This window comes from Malania oleifera, chromosome 7 (assembly GCF_029873635.1).
Source record: "Malania oleifera isolate guangnan ecotype guangnan chromosome 7, ASM2987363v1, whole genome shotgun sequence".
NCBI classification, from domain to species: Eukaryota; Viridiplantae; Streptophyta; class Magnoliopsida; order Santalales; family Ximeniaceae; genus Malania; species Malania oleifera.
The window spans coordinates 51648405-51675046 of record NC_080423.1 but is presented as its reverse complement, the minus strand read 5'-3'; the positions used below and the strand labels follow the sequence as shown (position 1 = coordinate 51675046).

Here is a 26642-nt window from a genome sequence, read left to right as displayed (position 1 = left end):
TCATGTGTGCAGGAATTTAGTTGCCAACAACTTCACATTTGATAGCTCAAACATAAGGTCAGTTGATTGTCTTTGCTCCAGAAAGTTGATCGGATGTCTGGAAAGCAAAAATCATGGCATATATACTGCTGTTCTTTTTCTTTTATGCGGAGATTTTTATACGTTCTTGTTTTGTATTCTCTAGTGTGCCTAAGCAGTAGACAGTAGTTATTCAATTATTCTGTATTTTTGCAGTTCATTTGCAGAATTGAATTGTCTTCAGAGAAACTTTCCATGCAATAGGAACAAACCTCGCTGTAAGAATCTATACCTGTTTTTCTGTCATCCAATGCATCAAAAGACGTATTGCCACCTCCATAAGTCTTTGTATTTATTCATTCTTAGCTCTGCTTTCTCAATTTGTCTTCCACGATTGATGATTTCCGAAGATAGTTGCGCTGAATTGGGCTAAAAATCCAATATGGTTATCCTGCATATCAGAGCTTGCTATACTATATAATTTTTTGGAAATCATATTAGAAAAGGATAATGCAATACATCAGAGGGCAGGAAGTCCTCCTCAAATAAAAATATATAATTAAGAAAAAAAACTAAAACAAGAAGGTTTTCCCGTCATGAGCTATGCAATAAAAATCCAATGTTTGTGTAATGGACTACCATCAATATTTTTTTTGGCTTCTTTTTTCTGTTTTGCTTTGTTTTTGTTGTTGTTGTTGTTGTTGTTTTTTTCTTTTTTTTTTAGCATTCTCCTGATTTTTACTTATTTTCCACTCCTATAAAGTACTTCCCGTATTCTTCTACATAGCAGTATCTCAAAGGGGAAGTATCCACCACATTGATAGTATTGGGCCGATCTTGTTCTTCAAAGGTCTTGAGTTTGAGCTGAATAACATATTTGACCCCCTTTTTTCTTCTATAAATGAAGTGGAACCTTTCTTATTGCTTTTTATTATTATGTAGTAAGTGGAAAAACCTCAAATGCACAATCCCAACCACATTCATTGAGTAGGGCATCTTGTCGGCAGTGGGAGCAAGTGATTTATGTTTTCTGTCATAGAAGTTTGAAGAATGGCCAACGAAAACCAGAGGAACTTGAAAGAGGGGTAGAAAACATCAAAAGCTGATTCATTCTCTAGCTTTATCGACTTCATACAAATCTTAGAAGCCAAGCAGTGGCCCAGGTTTCTTTCAAACAAGAGATCACCACCTAAACTTCTCTAAAACTTATTTTTCTGCTCGACAGGACTACAGGACTGGAAAATCAAACTATATTGGAAATTTTATTATCCCAAAAAACCCTTATATGGCCTGAATGAGTCTCGTAGGGCATGGTTTGGTGGGTTTACTGTAGTAGTGCTTGAGTTTGGCCTTTGAAGATGTGTGGTAGAGCACTCTTTATTCTACTGCTATACTGCTGAGAGGATTTTGCTTCTTGTGTATCTGGATAATATTACTGGCGATGATATTTTGGGTATGCAACCTTTGAAACATTTTATATGAACAAGGTTTCAAAGTAGTGATTTGGGACTAGAAAATTACATCTTGGGCATAAGAGTATCTAGATCATCCAAATGTGACACACTTATGGATCCTAGTAGGAAATTAATGCTAGATTTAGGTGACTTTTTTACTGAAGACTTGTTGTAAAGCTAAGGGGCTGTTTAGTATCACAATAAAAAAAATATGAAAATGAAACTAGAAGTGAAAATTGAAAATTAGAAACAAAAACTAAAAAAAGAAAACTAGCAAGCTTGTTAATATTTCTAAAATTACAACAAATTAAAGAAACTTGGTAGAACAAATACACATTTTTGTACTTGAATCAAATAACAACTAAAAAATATGATGAAAATAATAAAAATAAAAAAGAATACAAATTAAACAAAATTATAATAAAAAAATATTATTATTATTTTTCTTAATTATTATGTTTCAAGACTAAATTTTTTGTGCTACAAGAACAATCTTATTGTATATTACAAATAAAATAATAAAAAATATTTTTTAATGACTTTATTATCTTTTTTTACAATTTTAGAAAATTTATCGGTATCTTATTTTAATTATATTTTAAACTTCCATGGCCATTAATTTTAGTTTTATTTAAAAATTATGTATAAAATGAATGATTTAATCTAAGAAGTTAATTATGGATATTAAAGTATTCTAGCAAGATGTCGAAACAATAGAAAACCATAAATTTGATTTTTAGTTTTTCAAAAACAGCTGAAAACTGACATAAATAGAATACTAGCAATGTAATCAAATACAAAGTCATAATATTTTTCTTTTACTATATGAAAACAAAAATAAAAGAAACAAAAAATATAAATGACACTAAATAGACCATAAATTGCCTCAAAGTCCCTGATCACATATCTTTTGCAACAAGTAGTAAACTAGTTTCATGATTCTCCTTGAACAAGTTAATGAGATGTCATTCATATCTTACATTGCCTCAAATGTGCTTGGGAGAGCTCGCTTGTATCAATATGAGCGTTAGACTTGCTTGTATCAATATGAGTGTCTGACTCTCGTTTTTAGGGATATACAGATAGATTGGGTTGAGTTAGTGTTTGACAAAAGATTGAAGCAAACTATGGTTGCTTGGTCAAGTGTCAAATTTGATTATAGGGCCATTGTCCATATTGCATGTGAACTGGTATGGCTGAAAACATGTTGAACTTGTTTTCCATATTTCCTAGCTTAAGGAGTTACAACATGTTGACTTTGGTGCAATCTCAAAAGGGGGGGGGGGGGGGGGGGGAAGAATTGGAGATTTAAAAAATTTCTCCCCTAGATTCAACTAATCCAGAACAGTATTACACAACCTAGGGTCTTTCTAAAATATACTCAATTCCCCAAGCAAGTATGTATGCAAATATTTAAAGCAATTAAAACATTCACAGCAGTTCAAGTACTAGCATACATGTGCGGAATTGAAAGTGCGGAGATTAAACAGAGAGCCGACAAAAAATATGTTTCGGGGTTCAGCTAATACTGCCTACGTCCCCGCCTCTAGTTCGCATGCTCGAGGATTCCACTACGGCTCACTTAACGGGTGGAGCGGCACCGATTACAACCACATCAAATTCACAGGGCTGATCTCAACCTTTACACACTCTCCTTGCGGGGCGGAGAAGGCTCTACTGATCCTTATAGGTTAGATCAACACCCCCTCAGGCCACGCTTGGAATACTACTGATATTCAATACAAATTTTGTGTACAAAGATATGTGCTTCTAATACAAGCATATTGTGTACCAATACGCACAACCAATAATCAACACACGTTAAATGATAGAGCTATAAGCTCAGTGCAGATATGTGCAATAACACTCAATCTAATGTCAATAAGCAATCTAATGCAAAAGTGTATTACAAATTTATCTTTGAAACAATATGTAAATATATTTCAACCACAAGTAGAGTTTCAAAGATTTTCAGAGAATATAATCAAAATATCTCTAAGATGATTTTCTCAAAATTCTAGCACAAGAGATACTTGAAATCAAGCTTGTTTGAAAAATATTTCGCAAAGCACAAGAACAAGACTTTGAATACTTGCAACAATAATGCAAGATTCACAAGCTCTAGAGAGTATTCCCACTAAAAACTTATGAATTAAACCACAAGGGGACTCTCAAGCTCACTCTCAAAAAATCAACATCAAACACACACAATGAGAGTGTGAGCCAATATAAACAATCTCAATAATACTCTTACCAAAGGATTTTAGCAAGTAGAATGAGTAAGAGATGGATTTATGGCTTGTATATGATAAAACAAGGGTTTTGAAATTCAGAGAGTTTTGGCTAATGATATTTGCTAATCCATGCTAAATCTTTCCAAATGAATTGGTATTTATAAACATTCATAAAAATATAACCGTTGGGAGACATAGATGGAATTTTAGAAAAGATTAAGTATGGTTAATAAAAAATAACCCCGTTTTAACCTTGGTAAAAATTGGGCAACCCGAGAGGTTCGGTCGACTGTACTTAAGGTTTGGTCGACCCAATTGTCAAGTTTGTTTGACCGAGGCATTTTTGAACTGTAGATTCAGTCGACTAGACTTGAGGCGATTTCAAAACTTTCGAGGTTCGGTCGATCGGACTAAGTTTGGTTGACCGAAGTTGAATGTTCGGTCGACCGAGCCATTTTACAACTGGGAGTTCGGTAGACTAGGACGTTGGGATTTCCCACATGTCAATTCGGTCGACTAGGGCGTTGAAGCATATTTTAAGGTCGGTCGACCAAACCGTCAAATCATTGACCCTAGGGAGGTTCGGTTGACCGAAGTGCTCTGTGTGTTGGGGTTCGGTCAACTGAACACACTAAAAATGTGTATTCACGTCCATATTTAAATCAAAAGTTTCCCCTGATATCATATGTGATAATGGGGACTTTTCTAAGTGCTAGTGCGAGGACCTAGAGTCTTTTCTAAGGTCTTTTTACTTAGTCCCAAAAATCTGGCGTCGGTCGACCGAAGGGTGATATCACCTTAAGGTCCTGTGGTTCCCTATGGTCTGTCTACGGTCATGTTGAGCTTATATTCCTATCATGCATGTCATGCATTAATTATTACAGACCAATATAAATTATTATAGACCCAAATATAATAAATGCATTTACAAGTGAAGCACAAACAAGTCTTCTTCTTTTGCTCTTCATTTTCCCATTGAATATGCCAGGAGTATGATTTTTATAAATTATTACAGACCCAAATATAATAAATGCATTTACAAGTGAAGTACAAACAAGTCTTCTTCTTTTACTCTTCATTTTCCCATTGAATATGCTAGGAGTATGATCTTTAAGTTCCTCAGGCTTCTATAAATCCACTCTCATGTGTGTGCTGTATAGTAAACCTGCTCACAAACTGGATACACACATAAGATCCTTATGTTTCGTCAGCATCAAAACCAGAGATCGGACTCAAAAGGTCAACAATCTCCCCCTTTTTGATGATGACAAACACGCATGAGAAAAATGGGGTTTAGCCTAGAAAGACTCCCCCTAAGAATATGCGTAATATAAAGATAAGCAGTAAGCCTCAAGCATATCCAAGACAGAAGACATTTCAAATAAATTATGCATTTAGTTTTTTCGTTTAAGCACATACAGTGTAGCATGCAATATAGCTAAAAGTTTTACCATTTTGCTCTCCGTCTTCCCCTTTTGGCATCAGCAAAAGGGTTAAGCTAATCAAAAGAATTTTGGTCATTGGTTACCCCCCTTTTTATCATATAGTATTTTGGCTATAAACAATTTGACAACTATTTGAAAAATATAGCATTTAGGCACATAAGCAAGAATGTAAGATGTGTCACAAGTAAAATCATTTCTTGCCAAATAGTAAAAATATATAAAAATAAATAAATATATGTATATATATATATATATATATATCCCCCTTTAATGTTTGCAAAAAGGCACTAAATGTTTGCAAAAAGGCACTAGGGTGTGCTTGCTGAAAAAGAAATTTTAATTTTTAAGCTTGAGTAAGCAACATTCATCTGGTTAAGCATTTAAGCACATTCTTAATATAACCAGACAAAAAACAACCATATAAATCCTAAATATTTCAGAAAGTTAAAAACAAAGATCACATGGCAAATAGATGAAAGTGGCAAAAAAAAAAAAAAAAAAAAAAACAGATTTCAACTCAAAATTTTCAATAACGTCACTACATTTTAGCACGTGCCACAAAAAGTATATCCAAAACAAATCTAAGCTAAACAAGTTGGTGAGCATAATAAGATAGAAATTTAATTTTGGATGCTCTCCCTATTAATTTGAATTCTAGTTTAGATAAAATAAACTACTTATACCAGTTAAAGACTATTTTCATTATGCTTGGTAGTATAGGTCATCATTTTGAATCTTTGAAACCAACCATACTAATTATCCACCAACTATATTTATCCTTATCAGTATAATTGTCTCTATAGATTGCACATGCATTAGAAAAGATATATTAAGGCATGATTTTGTGTTCACAACCAAGAACAATCTATATCTAAATATATAGCTTTAAGAACTGGATATGATGTTCGTGATTCTTTGAAAAGCCTCAATATTTCAAAAGAAACGAAAATGATGCATATGGGTCCTTTATGTTCTTTCTATAGGGAAGGAACTTAACTTCTCTAGATACCTGGTGATTATGTAAGAATGAAATTTAATATTCATTTAGTTTTCACTCATCCTTTCAAAAAAAAAATTTTAACTTTTATAATTTCATAATAATCTTTGTATAAGGTTTTATATGGGAAAATCTTGGTGAAATTTCGGCAGCATGCCGTTTGTATATAAGACATTTTCCCATAAAACTTGTACCTAATAAATGATTGTTCTCAAAAGATAGATCATATATGGCATACAACAACCTAAAATCAACTACCAGCATGCAGTTCACATTCATTGCATCCGCCATGTAGGAGGCATTCTAAACTAAGCATGCAATCAGGTAGTAATCAACAACTTAATCAACATATAATCCATCCATCAATGAATATAAATAGTAGAGAGCAGAGGATAGAGTTGAGTTCAGCACAGGCTGTTATTCATTAAGGCATTCAAGCATGTAGTTTGATTATGAGAGCATTTAGTTAATATAACAATCAAAGGAAGATGCTCCCCCTGAGTTATGTACTTAATCATTTTATGCCTTTTTCATTACCCAATTACTTAGCCAAGTGTTTTAGATTTTTCGTGATTTAATCTTGGCTTATCATATTTAGGATTAGAGGACCAAAAAGTCACAATGAAAATTTCTTTAAATGAACTAAGCCTACATTGCCTCTTTTCTTTGAGAATCCTAACGAGTGAGAGGCCCAAGCTAGAATGACTTTCGATTTAAAAATGCACATGCATAGGCCTACTTGAATTTTATGCATTCATCTGGATTGAGACCTAGGCAATCATATTAGCCATTCAACATCATTTGAAGTTCTAAAAGATTTGATTGATGTTTGAGAGCTTAGGAAGCATTTGAATAAATACTTTTAAGGATTAAATTTCTAGTAAGGTTAGACGAGGATTTAGAATGAGTAGGACATTGTACAAGATAAGCAATCTAAGAAATATGTCCTAACTTATTTTGGCAAAGAGCATTGTGGAGAATATGAATAACTAGTAATCGATGCTCTTTGGTGATTGGAATATATCCTTCGAATATGATAACAATTTTTTGTTTTGGAGAAAGGATACGAACCAATGAGAAGATGGATCTTTACCTAATTTGATCGTGGTTTGGTAAAATTTTCTTGTGGATGAGATAAAACGAAATTAGAGGATTTTTAATTTAAGCTCAAAGGGAAAATTTTATGATATCTAGATGAGGACTTGATTCCCTTGGTGGATACCCCTAATTTGGTTATGAAGGATGTCTTCTTAGTAAGCACTTCGTGGAATGGACATTTATTATTATTAGTGCTTATACCTAGAGTGATGACCGGATTTTGATCAATGAGATTAGGGTTAAAGATATATAAAATAGGATAGATCCCTAAAGCTAATCTCTGTGCAATGGACAACAGTTGCTTAACTTAAGATGTTTTATCTTTAAGCATGAGTTAAGCATTTAGAATTGATTACTTGGCAGATATGCTTTGTCCATTTCGAAGTGGAGTATACTTTAGCTAGCTATAGCCAATATATTTTTATGTTTTACCCCATCATTATGATATATATGAATTAAATTCAGCTTGGACAAAACACTTAAATTTTCGTATTGGCTTGCTTCTATATGGTTCTTAGTATAATAATAGTAGTGAGTGCATATACTAGGATTTGACATTTGAAGCCCAAACCACTTCCCAAGCCTATAGTCATCACTACCCCCTATAGCTAATCCTAAATGTTAAGGAAGAATTGTGTGATCATGTAATTCCTATTTCAGTAAATTCTTTCTTGAATTTCAAGGGTTTTTCTTTCTTAACAACCCATACCATTTTTCTTTCTTTCATTCTCGATGGGTTAGGAGTCGGAGATTCTTTGACTTTCCATACTCGTTTGGGTTTCACACCTTTTCTTTTAAACAGACAATCAAATTTTATGTGCCCCTTCTTTTTACGCAAGACACATGTGGTGTGAGTATCTGGACCGGAGGAGGTACTAGCATAATGTTTAGATTCTCTTACAAAGTACCCCATGTATAGGTTCTTTCTTTTCCTGTTTTCAATTCCATTATAACCTATACTTTCTTTATCTAAGGTCATCTTTTGTGAACCTAACAACTTATTGAAGTTGTTTTTGCCTTTAGTAAAAGTGTAGATGATTTTAGCCCGGTCTTCTAATTTTCTTTCAAGATCTTGAATTTTTAAATTCTTTAGACCTTTGCAAACATCCTGTAATTTCACAAATTCTTTAGTCATATTGTTTGCTTTACATTTAAGTTCTGAAATGAGAAAATCTTTATCATTATCACTTGAAGTTTGAGATCTTACTACATTCAACTCTTTTTCCAACTTTTCATTTTTGTTTACTAACTATTTGATTTTGAAATCATTTTCCCTTTCAACAAGAACTTTTGACTCACATTCTTTCAAAGATGCCTCATACTTGTTTTTCAATGCAATATATCTTTTGTTAGCTTTAACAAGTGACTTATGAATTTTAACATATTCAATTTGTAATTCTTCATAAGTAGGCATGCTTTCACTACCAAAACACTATCACATGATTCAGTATCAGATGCATCATTAGAATTATTGCATGAACCATTACCAAGATTATTTGATAGGGTAGAAGGAGACGAATTTACCTCATCGTCGGTTAAACCTATAAAGCACCATTTTTCTCCTTCAAGATCCTTTGAGCTTGAGTCACAAGGAGTGATTGCTTTTTCTTGCTTAGATGCTCCATATTTCTTTTCAAGTACCTCCCATATCTCTTTAGCACTATTACATGTCATAACTTCACGGAGAATGTTAGAATCTAAGGCATGTAGTTAGGTGTTCATTACATCAAAATTTATTTGCATTAAGTTCCTATCATTATCATTCATCTCAATTTCTGACTTGGGAACATCAACACAATCAATGACTTTTATTGGTATACTATCTCCCTGGGTAATGACTTTCCACAACCTCCAATTCAAGGCTTTAACAAATATAGTCATTCTAAATCTCCATTTGGCGAAATTTTCACTACAAAACACTAGAGGGTTCGTAAATAACCTTCCCTCACACGAAGGAGATGCACCAACACAAGCCATAATGATCTTTTTACAAACTAAGGATTAAGTCTAGGTAACAAAGCTCTGATACCAATTGTTGACTTTGGTGCAATCCCAGGAAGGGGGGGGGGGGGTGAATTGGAGATTTAAAAAATTTCTCCCCTAGGTTCAACTAATCCAGCCTAGTGTCTTTCTAAAATGTACTCAATTCCTCAAGCAAGTATGTATGCAAATATTTAAAGCTATTAAAACATTCACAGTAGTTCAAGTTCTAGCATACATGTGCGGAATTGAAAGTGCGGAGATTGAACAGAGAGCCGACACAAAATATGTTATCGGGGTTCGGCCAATACTGCCTACATCCCTGCCTCTAGCTCGCAAGCCCGAGGATTCTACTACGGCTCACTTAACGGGTGGAGCGGTACCAATTACAATTAGGTCAAATTCACAGGGCTAACCTCAACCTTTACACACTCTCCTTGCGGGGCGGAGAAGGCCCTACAGATCCTTACGGGTTAGATCAACCCCCTCTCAGGCCATGCCTAGAATACAACAGATATTCAATACAAATTTTGTGTACAAAGATATGTTCTTCTAAAACAAGCATATTATGTACCAATACTCACAACCAATAATCAATGCATGTCAAATGATAGAACTATAAGCTCAGTGCAGATATGTGCAATAACACTCAATCTAATGTCAATAAGCAATTTAATGCAAGCGTGTATTCCAAATCTATCTTTGGAACAATATGTAAATATATTTCAACCACAAGTAGGGTTTCAAAGATTTTCAGAGAATATAATCAAAATATCTCTGAGATTATTTTCTCAAAATTCTAGCACAAGAGATATTTGAAATCAAGCTTGTTTGAAAAATATTTCACAAAGCACAAGAACAAGCCTTTGAATACTTGCAACAATAATGCAAGATTCACAAGCTCTAGAGAGTATTCCCACTGAAGACTTATGAATTAAACCACAAGGGGACTCTCAAGCTCACTCTCAAAAAATCAACATCAAACACACACAATGAGAGTGTGAGCCAATATAAACAATCTCAATAATACTCTTATGAAAGGATTTTAGCAAGTAGGATGAGGAAGAGATGGATTTATGGATTGTATATGATAAAACAAGGGTTTTGAAATTCAGAGAGTTTTGGCTAATGATATTTGCTAATCCATGCTTAATCTTTCCAAATGAACTGGTATTTATGGACATTCATAAAAATATAACCGTTGGGAGACGTAGATAGAATTTTAGAAAAGATTAAGTATAGTTAATAAAAAATAACCCCGTTTTAACCTTGGTAAAAATTGGGCAACCTGAGAGGTTCGGTTGACCGTACTTAAGGTTTGGTCAACCCAATTGCCAAGTTCGGTCGACCGAGACATTTTTGAACTGTAGGTTCGGTCGACCAGACTTAAGGCGATTTCAGAACCTCCGAGGTTTGGTCGACCGGACTAAGTTCGGTTGACTGAAGTTGAACGTTCGATTGACCGGGCCATTTTACAACTGGGAGTTCGGTCGACTAGGGCGTTGGGATTTCGCACGTGTCAGTTTGGTCGACCAGGACGTTGAAGCATATTTTAAGGTTGGTCGATCAAATGGTCAAATCATTGACCCTGGGGAGGTTCGGTCAATCGAAGTGCTTTGTGTATTGATGATGCGGAACCCCAAGAATGAATGTTCGGAGACCCCAAATCAGATTTATCAAGACCCCAAACCCAAAATAAGATTGGACATGGTAGTGGATCCTTGACCTATTGCTTGAAGTGAAGTACAAACCAAGAATATCAAATTAATGGATAAACGCCACAAAGGTAGCACCTTTGATAAGTTCGGTGAAAGTTCAATCAAGAACTTGAAGAGAAATAAACTTCACTTGGAATTGAATTTAGCCAAAAAAATATTCCTGTCTAATACAACAGAGAGTTGGCTACTTATAGAAAATAAAAGAAACCCATGACATCAGTTCGGCCAATAAAAATAGGCTATGACATCAATCTGTCCAATAAAATAGCCCTTTATAACCTTAAGCATGCTATGTCATTTAATGAAACATGTGCAAGTCACATGCCATGCTTAATTGACACAATTGACCCACTATTTAGTCCAAAAAAATTTCCCAAACAGCCCTTATTGGCTTAAGGTTCCAGCTTCATACGTCTTTAGACAATTTACCATCTTAGGCTCTTCAAGAAAGTCCTTTTCTTTAGTGTCCATGGCCCTCATTGATTCTTGCTCAAGCAACTTCTCAATTAGTCCTTGCGTAGCCTCCTTGACCTTTTTGGCTCTAGCTCTTGTGATGGGTCCGCTTGGCATGTGCAGATCATCCTGTGCAATCGGAGCTTGTTGGTTCATATCATTAATGGAAGAAGGCATACCACTTGTTGAGTTTGCTTATAATAGAACTGTGCATGCTTCTACTAATTTTTCTCCATTTGAAATTGTTTATGGTTTTAATCCTTTGACTCCATTGGATTGGATTTGATGTTGCTACCTGCGAATGAGATAGCTAGCTTAGACGGACGACACAAGGCTGACTTGGTGAAGAGGATCCATGAACAAACATGACAGCACATAAAAAAAAAGAATCGAAAATATTCATCTCAAGCTAATAAGGGGCGCAAGTTCGTTACTTTTGAACCGGGAGATTGGGTATGGGTGCATATAAGAAAAGAGAGGTTTCCTAGTAAAAGGAAAACAAAGCTACGCCCGAGGGGTGATGGACCTTTTCAAGTGCTAGAAAAGATCAACGACAATGCATACAAGTTGGATCTACCGGGTGAGTATAAGGTCAATGCAACTTTCAACATTTCTGATTTATCCCCTTTTGATGTAGGTGATGATTCAAGGACGAATCCTTTTGAGGAGAGGGGGAATGATATGAACCAATAAGCTCCGATTGCACAGGATGATCTGCACATGCCAAGCGGACCCATCACAAGAGTTAGAGCCAAGAAGGTCAGGGAGGCTATGCAAGGACTAATTGAGAAGTTGCTTGAACAAGAGTCAATGAGGGCCATGGACACTAAAGAAAAAGACTTTCTTGAAGAGCCTAAGATGGTAAATTGTCTAAAAACGTGTGAAGCTGGAACCTTAAGCCAATAAGGGCTGTTTGGGGAACTTTTATTGGCTAAATAGTGGGCCAATTGTATCAATTAAGCATGACATGTGACTTACATATGTTTCATTAAATGACATGGCTCATGGCATGCGACTTGCACATGTTTCATTAAATGACATGACATGCTTAAGGTTATGTGGGGCTATTTTATTGGTTAGATTGATGTCATAGCTTATTTTTATTGGCCGAATTGATGTCATGAGTTTCTTTTATTTTCTATAAGTAGCCTACTCTCTGTTGTATTAGAAAGGAATATTTTTTTGGCTGAATACAATTCCAAGTGAGGTTTATTTTTCTTCAAGTTCATCATTGAACTTTTACCGAATTTATCAAAGGTGTTACCTTTGTGGCGTTTATCCATTAATTTGATATTCTTGGTTTGTGCTTCATGTCAAGCAATAGGTCAAGGATCCACTATCACGTCGAATCTTATTTTGGGTTTGGGGTTTTGATAAATTTGATTTGGGGTCTCCGGACGTTCATTCTTGGGGTTCCGCATCAGTTGGGGTTCGGTCGACCGAACACACTAAAAATGTGTATTCACATCCAGATTTAAATCAAAAGCTTCCCCTGATAGCATATGTGATAATGGGGACTTTTCTAAGTGCTAGTGCAAGGACCTAGGGTCTTTTCTAAGGTCTTTTTACTTGGTCCCAAAAATCTAGTGGACCGAAGGGTGATCCCTAAGGTCTTGTGGTTCCCTATGGTTTGTCTACGGTCACGTTGAGCTTATATTCCTACCATGCATGCCATGCATTAATTATTATAGACCGATATAAATTATTACAGACCCAAATATAATAAATGCATTTACAAGTGAAGCACAAACAAGTCTTATTCTTTTGCTCTTCATTTTCCCATTGAATATGCCAGGAGTATGATCTTTAAGTTCCTCAGGCTTTCATAAATCCACTCTCATGTGTGTTCTGTATTGTAAACCTGCTCACAAACTAGATACACACATAACATCCTTGTGTTTCGTTAGCATCAAAACCAGAGATCGGACTCAAAGTCAACACAACAAAACAACAACAATAGCAAGCCTATGTCCCACTAGGTGGGATCAGCTATATGAATCTTTTTTTGCCAATTCACCCAATTGATAGCGTTTTCCTGTATTAGATTAAGAGCTATTAAATCTTTACTACCTCATTCCAACTTATTTTAGGCCTATCCCTACCCCATTTCATGCCACAAACAATAACTAACTCATTCCTTCTCACAGGTATTCTACTAGGTATGCGTTTCAAATGCCCAAATAATATAAGTTGTCCCTCCCTTATCTTGTTTTCAACTAGTGCTATACATAAATTATTGCGTATATGCTTGTTTTTTACTTTATCTTTTAATATTGAAGCACTCATCCACCTTAATATTTGCATTTCAACAACTTTTATATTTTGTAAATGTTGTTTCTTGGTTGCCCAACATTATGAACCATAAAGCATAGTTGGCCTTATAGCCATCTTATAAAACTTTACATTTAATTGTAAGGGTATTTTACGATCATACAACACACCTGACATGCTCCTCCATTTTACTTAACTCATTTTAATTCTATGTACTACTTCTTCTTTAATTTCCCCTTCAGCTTGCATAATGATCCAAGATATCTAAATCTATTAGTGCTATTAACCTCTTGATTATCAAGTTTAATCTTCTCTTCATTGTTACTCCTTACATTACTAAAATTACGTTTTATATATTTTGCCTTATAGGCTTATCCTAAACCCTTCAGACTCTAATTTGGCTCTCCAAAGTTCTAGCTTAGATTCCACTCGACTCTTACTATCATCAATCAACACGATATCATTTGCAATCAACATGTATCAAGGGATCTTATTTTGGATATTCCTAGTAAGTTCGTCAATTACTAAAATAAAAAGATAATGACTCAAAATTGAACCTTGATGTATACCTGTTGTGATTAAAAAATCTCTATATTCCCTTCCTATAGTCATAATGTTGGTCGCTACCCTATCATACATATCCTTAATGACCTTAGTATATCTACTACAAACCCCGTTCTTTTCTTACACCCACCAAAGAACTTCCCTAGGTATTCTATCATATGCTTGCTCTAGGTCAATAAAAACCATATACAAGTCCTCCTCTTCTTTTCCCTAAACTTTTCCATTAAACTTCTTAACAGATAAATAACTTTTGTTGTTGATCTCTCTAGCATGAAATCAAATTGATTTCCTGAAATTTTCGTTTCTAGTTTTTATTCTATGTTTAATTATCCTTTCCCATAATTTCATTGTATTACTCATAATCTTAATTCCACGATAGTTATTACAATTTTGAATATCGCCTTTGTTTTTGTTCAAAGGTACTAAAGTATTTTTCCTTCATTCTTCTGACATTTTCTTAGTTTTTATAATAGTGTTAAATAGATTAGTTAACCAAGTATTTCCTTTATCTCCTAAATATTTCTAAACTTCAATTGGTATTTTATCTGGTCCTGTTGATTTTTCCTTTTTCATCTTTTTAATGCCATCTTAAATTTGAGGACTCTAATTTTGCGAATTAAATCTCTTATTTTTAGTCTTCTCCTCATTTGTCACTTTCAAGTTCAATATTTTATTTTGGTTTTCATTAAACAACTTATCAAAGTATCTATGCCACCTTTCTTTTGTCTTATTCTCTAATTAAGACATTTTTATTCTTGTCCTTTATACATTTTACATCACCTAAATTTTTTTTCATTTTCTTTCTCTAGCTCTAGCAAGTTTATAAATGTCTTTCTTCTTCTTCTTCTTTTGTATCTAGTTTAGTATATAAAGTATCATAAGCTCTATATTTAGCTTTACTAATAGATTTTTTTGCATCTTTTCTCACTTTATATTTTTCAAGATTTTCTATATTTTTACATTTTTTTTTTCATATTTTATACCAATTTCTTTTTTGTATTAATGACTTTTTGGACTTCTTGATCCCACCACCAACTTTCTTTACTACCCGAGTATCTTCTTTTGGACTCACCTAAAACCGTTTTTGCTGTTCTTATGATAGAATTAACCATTTTATTCCAAATAGTATTTGCATCTACCTTCCCTTACTATCCAATTACACTCTATGATCATTTTATCTTTGAATTTTTCTTTATTATCTCCCTTTTATGTTCCACCATCTAGTTCTCTTGTGTTGATTTATGTTACTCCTCTTCCATTTTTTAATATGTATATTTAATACTAAGACTTTATGTTGTGTAGCCAAACTTTCACTTGGGATAACTTTACAATCCTTACAATATAGACGATCCTCGTTCCTAGTTAAGAAGAAATCTATTTGGCTTTAATTATACCCACTCTTGAAAGTTATTAAGTGTTCTTCTCTTTTTAAAAACAAGTATTCAATATAACCAAATTGTATGAGATGGCAAAATCTAAGATTGTATCACTCGCCTTATTTTTATCTCCATATCTATAGCCTCAATGTATCCTCTCATATCCTATATTATCCTTTTCAATGTGACCATTCAAATAAGCTCTTATGAATGTCTTTTAAACGTTGGTATCCCTCATAAAATACTATCCATATCTTCCCAAAATTGTCTTTTAAGATTTTCTACTAAACCTGTTTGGGGAGCATATGCACTAATGAGGTTCACTATTTCCAGGCTTATCCTGATTTTAATGATCCTATCCCCTATTCTTTTAACTTGAACTACATTATCCCAACTTAAGGAGTTGATGAATGAAAATCGAGCTACTATTCATTTTGCCTCCAATCCAAGTTAGAAGAGGACAAAACACATTGAAGTTGATTGTCATTTTGTTTGGAGAAACTTGTGTAGAAACAAATTGCAATACCTCATACGAGATCCAATGTACCAACTAGTTTATTTGTTTACTAAGGTTTTTGGAGGTGCTAGGGCTAAATATTTTTGTAACAAGCTAGGAGTATATGATATCTATGGTTTATTTTTACGAGTAATTACATGTTGTTTAGGGTTATTGCCATATGTTAATGAGAACGAGTTAGAGAGCATATGATGGTCATTGTGATGTCCATGACATGTATTATAAATAGAGAAATGACCTATCCCCGTGTTAAATTTTTTAGTTTTTCTAAACTTTGAAACAAATAAGTGGAAACTCTTCCCTTAATTTTGGACAAACCCAACTCTCTTGAAATAATCTAATCCACAATCCCTAAACAATAAAGGATGGGATAAGAGGCAATCTCGTAACTTTCACAACATAAAACACACATCAAGGGAGCTGTATAGGACCTTTTAATGACAGAGTGATGGTGTTAACTCTATTAAGAATTGCTAGCCAAATAAATGCCTTAAATTCTTAGAGGGAACTCAGGCCTTCCAAATACTACAATGAAAAGGAAAAAACTTGGAAGAGCCAATCAAATGATTAAAAAAAGAATTGCAAGAAAACATCCTTCAAGTATCCAAAATCCACATGAGAGCACCCCTCCTATTAGAAGGACAATAAAAACATCCAACAAAGAAAGCAAAGTTGGAAGCTCTTCAATTGCCCAATCATTTAGGGCCATTTGATATCACTATAAAAAATTACAGAAACTAAAACAAAAAACTAGAAGCAGAAACTAAAAATCAGAAACTAGCAATTTGTTTGATTAATATTTTATAAAACTAAAATAAATTAAAAACTTAATTTAAAAATTTTATTTTCATCTTTAAATCAAATAATATCATAAATGTGTGTTTAAAATAATAAAATTGCAAAATACTACTCATTAGAAAATTCTATAATAAAAATAAAAATTACTTACTTATTTTACTTAATTTTTATACTTTCAAAATTTACTTTATTATAAAAATTTTATTGGACATGGCAACTAAAAAATAGTAAAAATATTTTGTAATTGGATTTATTAGTATTATTTGAAATTTATGCATATTTTTATTTCAATTATATTTAATTACATATTATCATTTATTTTAAATTTAATTTCAAAATGTTTAAAATAAATGATTTAATTCAAAAGAACTATTTCCAGATATTAAAATTTTTGGCTACAGGGTGCCAAAACAATTGAAAATCATAAAATTTGGCAATTGAAAATTTGGTTTTCAATTTTTTTGCATATAGCAGAAAATTGACAACATAAATAAACACATTTTAATAATCTGTTTCTTCACTGTGCAAAAACAGAAAACAACAACGATACCAAATAGGCCTTAAGATTCCTTTGAAAATGGAAAACCTTAGATACCCAATAACCAGCAATTAAGATGAAAGAAGAAATATGGATATTGTGGACCAAGAAAAGAAAAAAAATAATCTAGGGAAAATAATAGAAAATGAAACATGATCTGCTCAAACACCCTCCCATAAAATGAATTTGAAGGCCATCTCCTAATTTATACCTCGAACTAAAGCAAAAGAGAACAAATTTTCAAAATAAACCTCCAAGGTATCTCATATTTAATGTCCTTTCCCACTTCCTAGCCATTCTCCTACAGGCCAAATTTTGCCAATGGGCATCGCCTCTAAGGGAAATCACCATAACCATTTACCTATCAAATCAGCATTCTTAGATCAACTTTTCATAACCCAAACAATCTACACTCTTCCCAACTGACCAAATAATCCCTCTTCTCACTTTTTTTTTTGATAGAGAAAGAAACTTTACCTGAAAGCTGAAGAAGATACAAAGAAGGAGAAACAAGTTGTCCTTAAACAAAAAAAATGAACAAAAAACTGCATCATCTTAATAAATCATTCCAGTCTCTGACAGCATCTTGAAAGCATCAGCATGCATTTTAAGCCCAAAGAGAAGCCAAGAATCAAATCCTGTCCCAAATAAATCCCACTGAACCCTACTGTTTCTTTTCAGCAAAATTCCCCACAACCTACTGCCTTTTAGCATCCTTACCTTTTCCACATCCAGCGAAAGAAATTGTCAACATATCTTCCACTGAATTTGGACTGACCCATAATTGTCCAAACACCTCAGAAAGAAAGCTCCACAAATTCCAAGCAAAAGAACAATGAATAAAAAAGTGAGAGACATCCTCTGAACTATTTCCACGCAAACAATGAATAAGCCCCCCTCTTACCTACTCCCAACCAAAGGAAATTTTCTATCTTGTCCACTACCCAACCTAGGATGTTAAACAAAGAAGCTTCCCCTCAGAATTCAATGAAAGCCCTTGATACCCATTTCTATTTGATAATTTCTTTTTCATGCTCAAGTATTTTATAATTGCATGAACTTCTCCATTTTACTTCCTTTCATGCTTTTCAATTTTCTTTAAATTTACTTTTGGAAACCACATGATGAGGGAAAGAAGAGAGAGATTTATGAGTAGATGAGTTGAATGTTATATGCTTCAGGAGGTTTTATTGGAGATGTGAAATGTCTATTACTTTTGTTATGTTAGGGATAAGTTTTTATTATGTTATGAACTACAACCTTGGGGGGGGGGGGGGGTACCTAATAAAGCTGAAAAAGAGCATGAAATTGCATACATTTAGCTACAAGTCACGGACTTGTTATTTATTTTTGATTCACAGATGCTAATTTCTCCATCAAATGTGGTGGTAATGAGATGAGACCTGCTAATGGCATTGTATATGAGGCTGAAAACTCAACTCTTGGCCCAGCATCATACTACATAACAAGTACAGAAAAATGGGGAGTTAGCAATGTGGGATTGTTTGCTGACAACAGTAATCCTACATATGTGCAAAACACCTTGGCCCAAGCTGTTGCGACCAGCACTCCTGAGCTTTTCCAGACTTCGAGGATATCCCCTGGATCACTCAGATACTATGGCCTTGGTCTTCAGAACGGAGCTTACACTGTGAGCTTGCTGTTTGCAGAAACTGCTTTCAATGATAGGGAATCGCGGACTTGGGAAAGTCTAGGAAGGCGTGTTTTTGACATTTATATTCAGGTCAGAATGCTGTGGTATTTTAAGTTCGAAAATTAAATATAAAAATGCTTGTACCTCTTCCTTTTTGTGGAAAAATTTCCTCTTAAGAATTTCAACATTATGTTATTATGTTCGAGAGATGTGTGTGTGTGTGTATGTGTGTAAATATAGTAATTTTTTTCTGCAATCTCAATGATTCTCCAGGGTCATCTGCAACAGAAAGACTTTGATATATCCAAGGAGGCAGGTGGGGTTGAAAGGGCAATTCAGAAGAATTTTAAATTTAATGTATCAGAGAACTATCTGGAAATTCACCTGTTTTGGGCTGGCAAGGGAACATGCTGCATACCTGTGCAAGGTTACTATGGACCATCCATTTCAGCTCTAAGTGTTGTCTCAGGTACACATCTTACAATGGCCAGTAAATTTTTTACTTTCATATCAGATTGATTTTTTTTTTTTGGGGTTGCTTTTCTACTACTACCTACCATTCATTATGAGTTTAATTTGCTCAGATTTCAAGCCAACTGTTAGTGGGCTTCCACCTATAAATACTCCCCCATCAAAAAAAAGCAAGACTGGGTGGATTGTTGGTGTTCCAGTTGCTGTGGGGATCACGAGCATCATATTGATTCTGTTGGTGGTTTACATGAGAATAAAAGTGTTAGACGCTGATAATGAAGAAGGTGAGAAAGACCTTGACCGGGCTGCCTTTTTTTTTTATTTGTTTTTTCTAATAAATTGTAAAACATAGGCTCCCTGTCTAAGAAAAAAAATGTCCTAGGAATTCCAATTAAAAACCCTAGTTCCTTTATGCATTTACCTGTAAAGAAAAAAAATATATGGCATCTTGCATCCTAGGAAACACCGATATTTCTGGAAGCTTGGCAGGTCAGGGCTGATGCCAGTGCAACATATATCCAACATGCATTGAAAATTAATTAATTAATTTTTATTTTTGGACACAGCTGAGACACTTACCAGCACTTGTTAACATGGCCAAGGAAACCTCCAGGAAACTTATTTTATCGAAACACTATTTTGTTATTCTCTTTAATTCTGTTAACAGAATCCAAAAAGAAATAAAAATAAAAATGAGAAATCAAGAGATTAAGAGTCAAGAGGTTTGACATTGGAGTGCTGGGACTTTAGGCTTGTTGAGCACCGTTGAACCTCCTAGCCCTCAGAATTCCCCCCTTTCTCTAAGCTATCTCCAGTCTGCTACTCTCTGTTGATATTTTTTCTTTTAACCTTCTTATTCTCTCTCTTGATGATCCATGCCCATTGCCCATCATCAGCCATGCCCTCGAGTTGTTTTTTGGTTGTTGGACCAATACTCTATAATATGAATGTAGTTGATGATTGTATAAGTGTAGTTTGTAAAATGTTTAATTGATAATTTTGCATAAATGGTGCTTATTTTTCATTTTAAATGAAAACTACCACAATATTTGTCATCTAAAAGGGAAAACATGCCTAAATATATATTTTTATATTAATTAATATATCCCTGCAGTGTTGTATCCTCATTTTTTTTTTCAATTAGTATTGTGTTGTTTCTGTGTCTCATGTTGGTTTCGATGCTTCCTAGCTTGCATCATACAAGGTTTCCACAATCCGAGGTGATCTTATATGCATTGCAAAATTTCATGGTATTCCCATTCTAGATAATAACTATGAATCTTTGTTTCTAATGAATTTGCAGAGCTTTTCGGAATAGACCCCAAACAAAACACTTTTAGCTATGCTGACTTGAGAACTGCAACACAGGACTTCAGTCCAGAAAACAAGTTAGGAGAAGGGGGATTTGGACCTGTTTACAAGGTAAGCTGCATGGTTTATCAAAATGTTTCATGCATAGTTCAATCTACTAGAACTACAGTTAAAGATTGATTTTCTTAGGGCGCTCTTTCTTTGGGTTTATTGAGAGGGTCATTGGGCTTGAGCTACACATTGGGATTGATTTGCCCTTCTCCACCTCTTCCTATGGTTTGAAATTGGGACCTCTGTCAAGAATGTCTCAGGACCAAACCATTGAGCAGCCCAAGAAGTGACTTTGGGGGCATCCTCTCAAAGTAAGGATTGAGAAAGTTCCAATTAACTGATTCATAACTGTTTTCATAGGGCACACTTACTGACGGAAGGCCAGTAGCTGTCAAGCAGCTCTTGGTGGCATCTAACCAAGGAAAGAATCAATTTATAACAGAGATTGCAACCATATCTGCAGTGCAACATCGAAACCTTGTGAAATTGTATGGATGCTGCATTGAAGGACAGAAACGGCTTCTAGTTTATGAATTTCTTGAGAACAAAAGCCTTGATCAAGCACTCTTTGGTACGAGAACTTTAAAATAAAATTCTTGGAACCATGGAAGATTTTAAGGCTATCTGTCATTTTTGTCCTCTATTTCATTAGTTTCTGAGAAGGGAAAGCAAAAGGGAAAAAAAAGGAAGGAAAATGGATATTTTCCTGGCATTCCATTGCCTGGTGGTTGGAAAATTGATACATTTATTTATTTTTATTACTTTTGCTCATTGCTGTCTTACTAGATACCAAACAAACAGAAAGACATGAAATGATTGTCTTGTGCATTTTTCAACAACCAATGAATATCTTTAGTATTTTCAATAAAATTATTTTTTAATATTATGTATGTCTAATCCTGTGATTTCTTGTGCAAAATATCATATGCTTTATTTTTTTCCAGAACCCCTTGTGGGAAAAAATAAGGAGAACTTGGATTGCGTTTCCCTACTCATACTTTCGAATGTTTCACTGATAGACGCATATAATGGTCTCATTCAAAATTTGTTAAAATGCTTAATTATTTTCCTTTGATCGTAAGAGTTACTTCTTCTTTGCAGGAAAAAACGGTCTGCATCTTGATTGGTCAACCCGCTTCAGCATATGCTTGGGAACAGCAAGAGGACTTACTTATCTCCATGAAGAATCAAGGCCAAGGATTGTACATCGTGATGTCAAGGCCAGTAATATTTTGCTTGATTCAGAACTCTGCCCCAAGATATCTGATTTTGGATTGGCAAAGCTGTATGATGACAAGAAAACACATATCAGCACCCGAGTTGCAGGGACTATGTAAGTTCCTTTAGCAATGTACTTAAAATGTTTTCCCCCAACTATTAAAATTTTTGCATAACCTGGTGATATTTTGTTTTTCTAGTACATCTCATGTAAATTTTATGAGTCTGCAGAAAAATTGTATTTATCAGCAGAAAAATCAAAATTTGAGACATACACAGAAGTTGATTTGTTTATATATATATATATATGGCACTATTGATGCACAAATTCTCTGTTTTGTGCACACGAGGTGCATAATAATTGACTGGATCAGCTAGAAATGGCAGCATAATCTTTAATTAAGGTCTCTTATTTTTTACGTCATATCGGTTTAAGAAAGCTAAGAAAGGTCTCATTTTTGGTTTTCTAGATTTCCAAGACTGAAATCATATTTTACAAACCTTTTATTACGTCGTTTGTATAAATTTGCAGCGGCTATCTGGCACCTGAATATGCAATGCGTGGACATCTTACGGAAAAAGCTGATGTGTTTGGTTTTGGTGTTGTTGCTTTGGAGATTCTGTGCGGGAGACCAAACTCCGACAATAGCTTGGACGCTGCAAGGATATATCTTCTTGAATGGGTACCAGAAACAAATTTATTTATTTTTTCTTCCATTTTTTTTTACCTATATCCTCTTTATAAAAAATGATAAACGTTTTCAGGCATGGAATCTACATGAAAATAACCGAAGTTTGGAGCTGATGGATCCGACATTAATGTCATTTCATGAAAATGAAGCCAAACGGGTGATAGGAGTGGCGCTACTGTGCACTCAAGCGTCGCCCATGCTGCGGCCACCTATGTCGCGTGTTGTGGCAATGCTTACCGGAGACACTGAAGTGAGCCCCGTTACGTCAAAGCCCAGTTATTTGACAGATTGGGATTTCAAAGATATAACGGGCAGTATAGATGAAGTTGCTTCAATGTCCACTGCATCAAAGAGTAATACTAACAGCCAGCACAGGATCAACGAGTCAGAGACTTCTACCCCTACCCCTACAACTGGAGAACACGATCCGATCCCCTCTCCGCCAAATTTCACTGAACCTTTGTTCAATGAGATTATCAGAGACGGAAGGTGAGAAAACCTGCCCATAAGTGGAATGCCAATTGGGGCTTGGGTCCAACTATATTTTATACAGAAACTGTCTCGTGCCTTTTTATCCATTTCTTGGCTCTTGTTAGGTCTGGTGGTGGTAATTTTTGTACATAAGAGGGAGATTCTTTGTAGCTTGGGAGATTCTTGCATGCCCTAATTACTGAAACAATGGCGATCCTTCTATTTTAAAACTCATTAAGAGGAGATGCACCTAATTCTGCACAGCTAGGAAGAATGTTTTGAGATGATATTTCATTATTAGTTGGTAATATTTCCCTAATAGTTCAGAATCCTTTGATCCCGGAAGGTCTCATTTCTTTTTTATCTGCAGAAGAATTGTATATGAATAAATAATAAACATAAAAATAAAAATATGAAAAAATTAAAAAAATATGAAAAAAGTAACGGAAAATGAAAAAATTAAAAGGAAAATAAACTTACATCCCCTAAACTATACAACCCATTATAAATACTCTGTTAAACTTTTAAAAGCGACGATTACCACTTAAAGTATCAAATGAGTAACAGAGTCAATATCCTTCAACTAAAATACTAAAAGATACTTTTATACCCTTTTATTTCATAATTTCATTTCATCTAACTTGACAACAACTTCTCCATAGCAACAATCTCAAGACTCACAGAATTGCTATAAAGTTTCAAATATCATTTATATTCACCATATATAAAATGCAGTAAATTTTATAAACAAATAAAAAAAATTATTTATTAGATTTAAATTGTTTCTTTAATTAAGTTTTTTTTTTGGCTTGGACAAGGTACTTTCATACTCTATTTGTTATGTGAATAAGTAAAATTTGCAATATATAGTATATGCAATTTTATTAGCATACTACCCATTTACAATGTATTTTTATTTTATTGAATTAATTATTTAATTCATTAAATCTTTATTCCTTTTTTATTCTTATAATTCAATTAAATTTTCAATATTATTAATATGTTGTTTCTTTTGTTTTTTTTTTTTCTTTTATTGTCTAATCTCAAAATATTTATTGTTCTTTTCCCCCTCTTATGAGCATTTTATCACGTTCATTTAGTAAAATTTATTAATAATAATATTTCTTAGTCTTATATAATGGTGATTTTATTTAAGAAATTTATTAACAGTTCTTGGGCCATATGCATTATAATATTCCGTCAGTTTAACTATTTTTGTTAATGGAATGAGCTCTGTTACATGCCATAGTTTGTGATCTCGTGGTGGGTTTATGAACGGGTAGAGGACAATGATTGTTCTTGTGTTTTCTACCTATCATGGTAATTTTGTAGGATACTTCAAGGGATCTTAGGTCTCCTTAGATTGGTTTAATTCGAGGAAAACTACACTCCAAGTCAACTCTAAGTTGAGAGTAATAATCATGTGATAATTTTATTCATGCCCTCAAACTATTAAATAGCTGAATCGCTCTGGTTGGAATAAGCAATAACCTATTCTTAGGGAAAATAACACTTGCAAAATTCTAACACAAATTTATTGAAAGTAAATAACATTGACTAAAGGAAATAACATAAGGAAATAACATTGATTTTAATTGATTGATGGTAAGTATCAATCACTCCCATCCCATGATTCTTGGTCCCCGACAACTCTTCCCTCCTTAAAAATTTCCTTGTACTCATGGAAAAAGCGTGTCTTTAATTATGCAAGATTCTCCCATGTGGCCTTAGTAGGAGAGAGATTTTGCCAATGAACAATAACCTCAATTTCTCCCCCTTTCTTGCGAGTTTCCAAAATGGTTTAAGGAAGTGGGTGGGCGCAGATTCAACTGGTAATTCGGGCAGAGTGGGAGATATTTCCTCTTAAGTTCCAATCCTCTCTTTTAGGAGAGAAACATGGAAAATTAGATGTAATTTAGATTCCGGGGGTAACTCCAATTTATATGCCATGGTGCCAATCTTGGATAAGATTTTAAATGGACTGAAAAATTTGGGAGTAAGCTTGAGATATTTCCATTGAGTCAAGGAAAGTTGGCGATATGGGCGCAATTTTAGGTAGACAAATTCACCAACTTGGAATTCCTCTCCATGCGCTTCTCATCATAATATTTCCACATTCTTTCTTGTGTAATCTTCAAGTTGGCGGTGACATCCCTAATCACCACATTCCTTTCAAGTAGAAATTTGTAAACAGACTCCATGCGTGAGGTGCCATGAACATAGGCAAGTAAAGTGGGAGGCTCGAATTCCAAACACAGAAGCTAATGGTTTCGACTTCCAAACGCAGAAGCTGTCAAAATAATATAAGGGTAAATCTTAGGATCGAATTCACAGGGATAATGAGAATTATGCAAGCATTAAAATCTCAGTTATAACACAAGAAATCATATTATCATTTATGGTGACAAGAAATTCCAAAAACAATAAGCCAAAGAATTGAAATAATGAACCAAAAAGAGAGAAATAAGGTTCAAGTAGAAATTGAATTGAATTTGTAAGAGACAATAAATCAAACACTTGAGGTGCAAGTTTTTCCTATTTTTAGTTTGGTAATGGTTATACCTCTAATTTCCTCTTCTCTTAACAATTTTCTCATTCCAAGAGATTATGATTGGATAATAACACAATCAACCCACAATTTTCAGTATAATTCAAAATACTCAACAGATTGTATAATAATTTTAAGCAATGAAAGAAAACCATTAAAGTCTTACTATTAGTTCTCGCATCAATTTACCTACAAGTCTACAATTAATCAAGACCAAGAACAGAACATCAATTTTTTTCTAAAAATAAAATGAAATACAACCCAACAAATTAAACATTACAGCTCCATGAAAAAGAGAAAATTCAACCCAAAACAGTGGTTACTCGAATCTCATACTTAAAATCTAGCCTATCATGCTTAAAATCAGAATATTTCAGAACAAATTAATCGCAGCACTCCCTGATGTTTCAGCACTGCCTGGCCGATCCCTGATGATCCCAGCACAGCCTGGTGTTACCCCTTTGCTCACGTGCACAGCACTGCAATTCAGCACTGCACTCCATTTCAGCATAGCACTCCATTTCAGCACAGCACTGGTTTTCACTCGGGTCCCAGCACTCTGGTTATTACCCAGCACCTGCTCACCAGCTGTTCTACTGTCTCCCCTCTGCTGGCCTGCTGGCCGTGAATCTCTATGTGCTGGCCGTCAATCTCTCCCATTTAGTTACTCTGCAACAATTAATAGTAAGTGCTCATAAACTTGAGGGCAAAAGTGAAATGATGGTTCTAAGGGTGAGAGTCACATGCATTTTTTTTTTTTAAATA

General features: G+C 34.3%; 1 protein-coding gene across 3 annotated transcripts in view; it reads left to right on the top strand.

Moving 5' to 3' along the window:
- Nucleotides 1-23669, top strand: part of LOC131159915 (probable LRR receptor-like serine/threonine-protein kinase At1g56140) — a 39805-nt gene extending 16136 nt beyond the window's left edge. For 2 of the 3 annotated variants that reach the window (XM_058115144.1, XM_058115142.1), the window contains exons 2-11: nucleotides 13-57; nucleotides 235-296; nucleotides 18823-19205; nucleotides 19389-19584; nucleotides 19700-19870; nucleotides 20890-21008; nucleotides 21309-21519; nucleotides 22050-22281; nucleotides 22699-22849; nucleotides 22932-23669. In XM_058115144.1, the coding sequence (XP_057971127.1) occupies nucleotides 18858-19205; nucleotides 19389-19584; nucleotides 19700-19870; nucleotides 20890-21008; nucleotides 21309-21519; nucleotides 22050-22281; nucleotides 22699-22849; nucleotides 22932-23351 (1848 nt within the window). In that variant the 5' untranslated portion in view covers nucleotides 13-57; nucleotides 235-296; nucleotides 18823-18857 and the 3' untranslated portion in view covers nucleotides 23352-23669. The remainder of the gene's footprint in view (nucleotides 1-12; nucleotides 58-234; nucleotides 297-18822; nucleotides 19206-19388; nucleotides 19585-19699; nucleotides 19871-20889; nucleotides 21009-21308; nucleotides 21520-22049; nucleotides 22282-22698; nucleotides 22850-22931) is intronic. The other variant, XM_058115145.1, reaches the window with a different exon arrangement.
- The last annotated feature ends 2973 nt before the right edge of the window (nucleotides 23670-26642 follow it).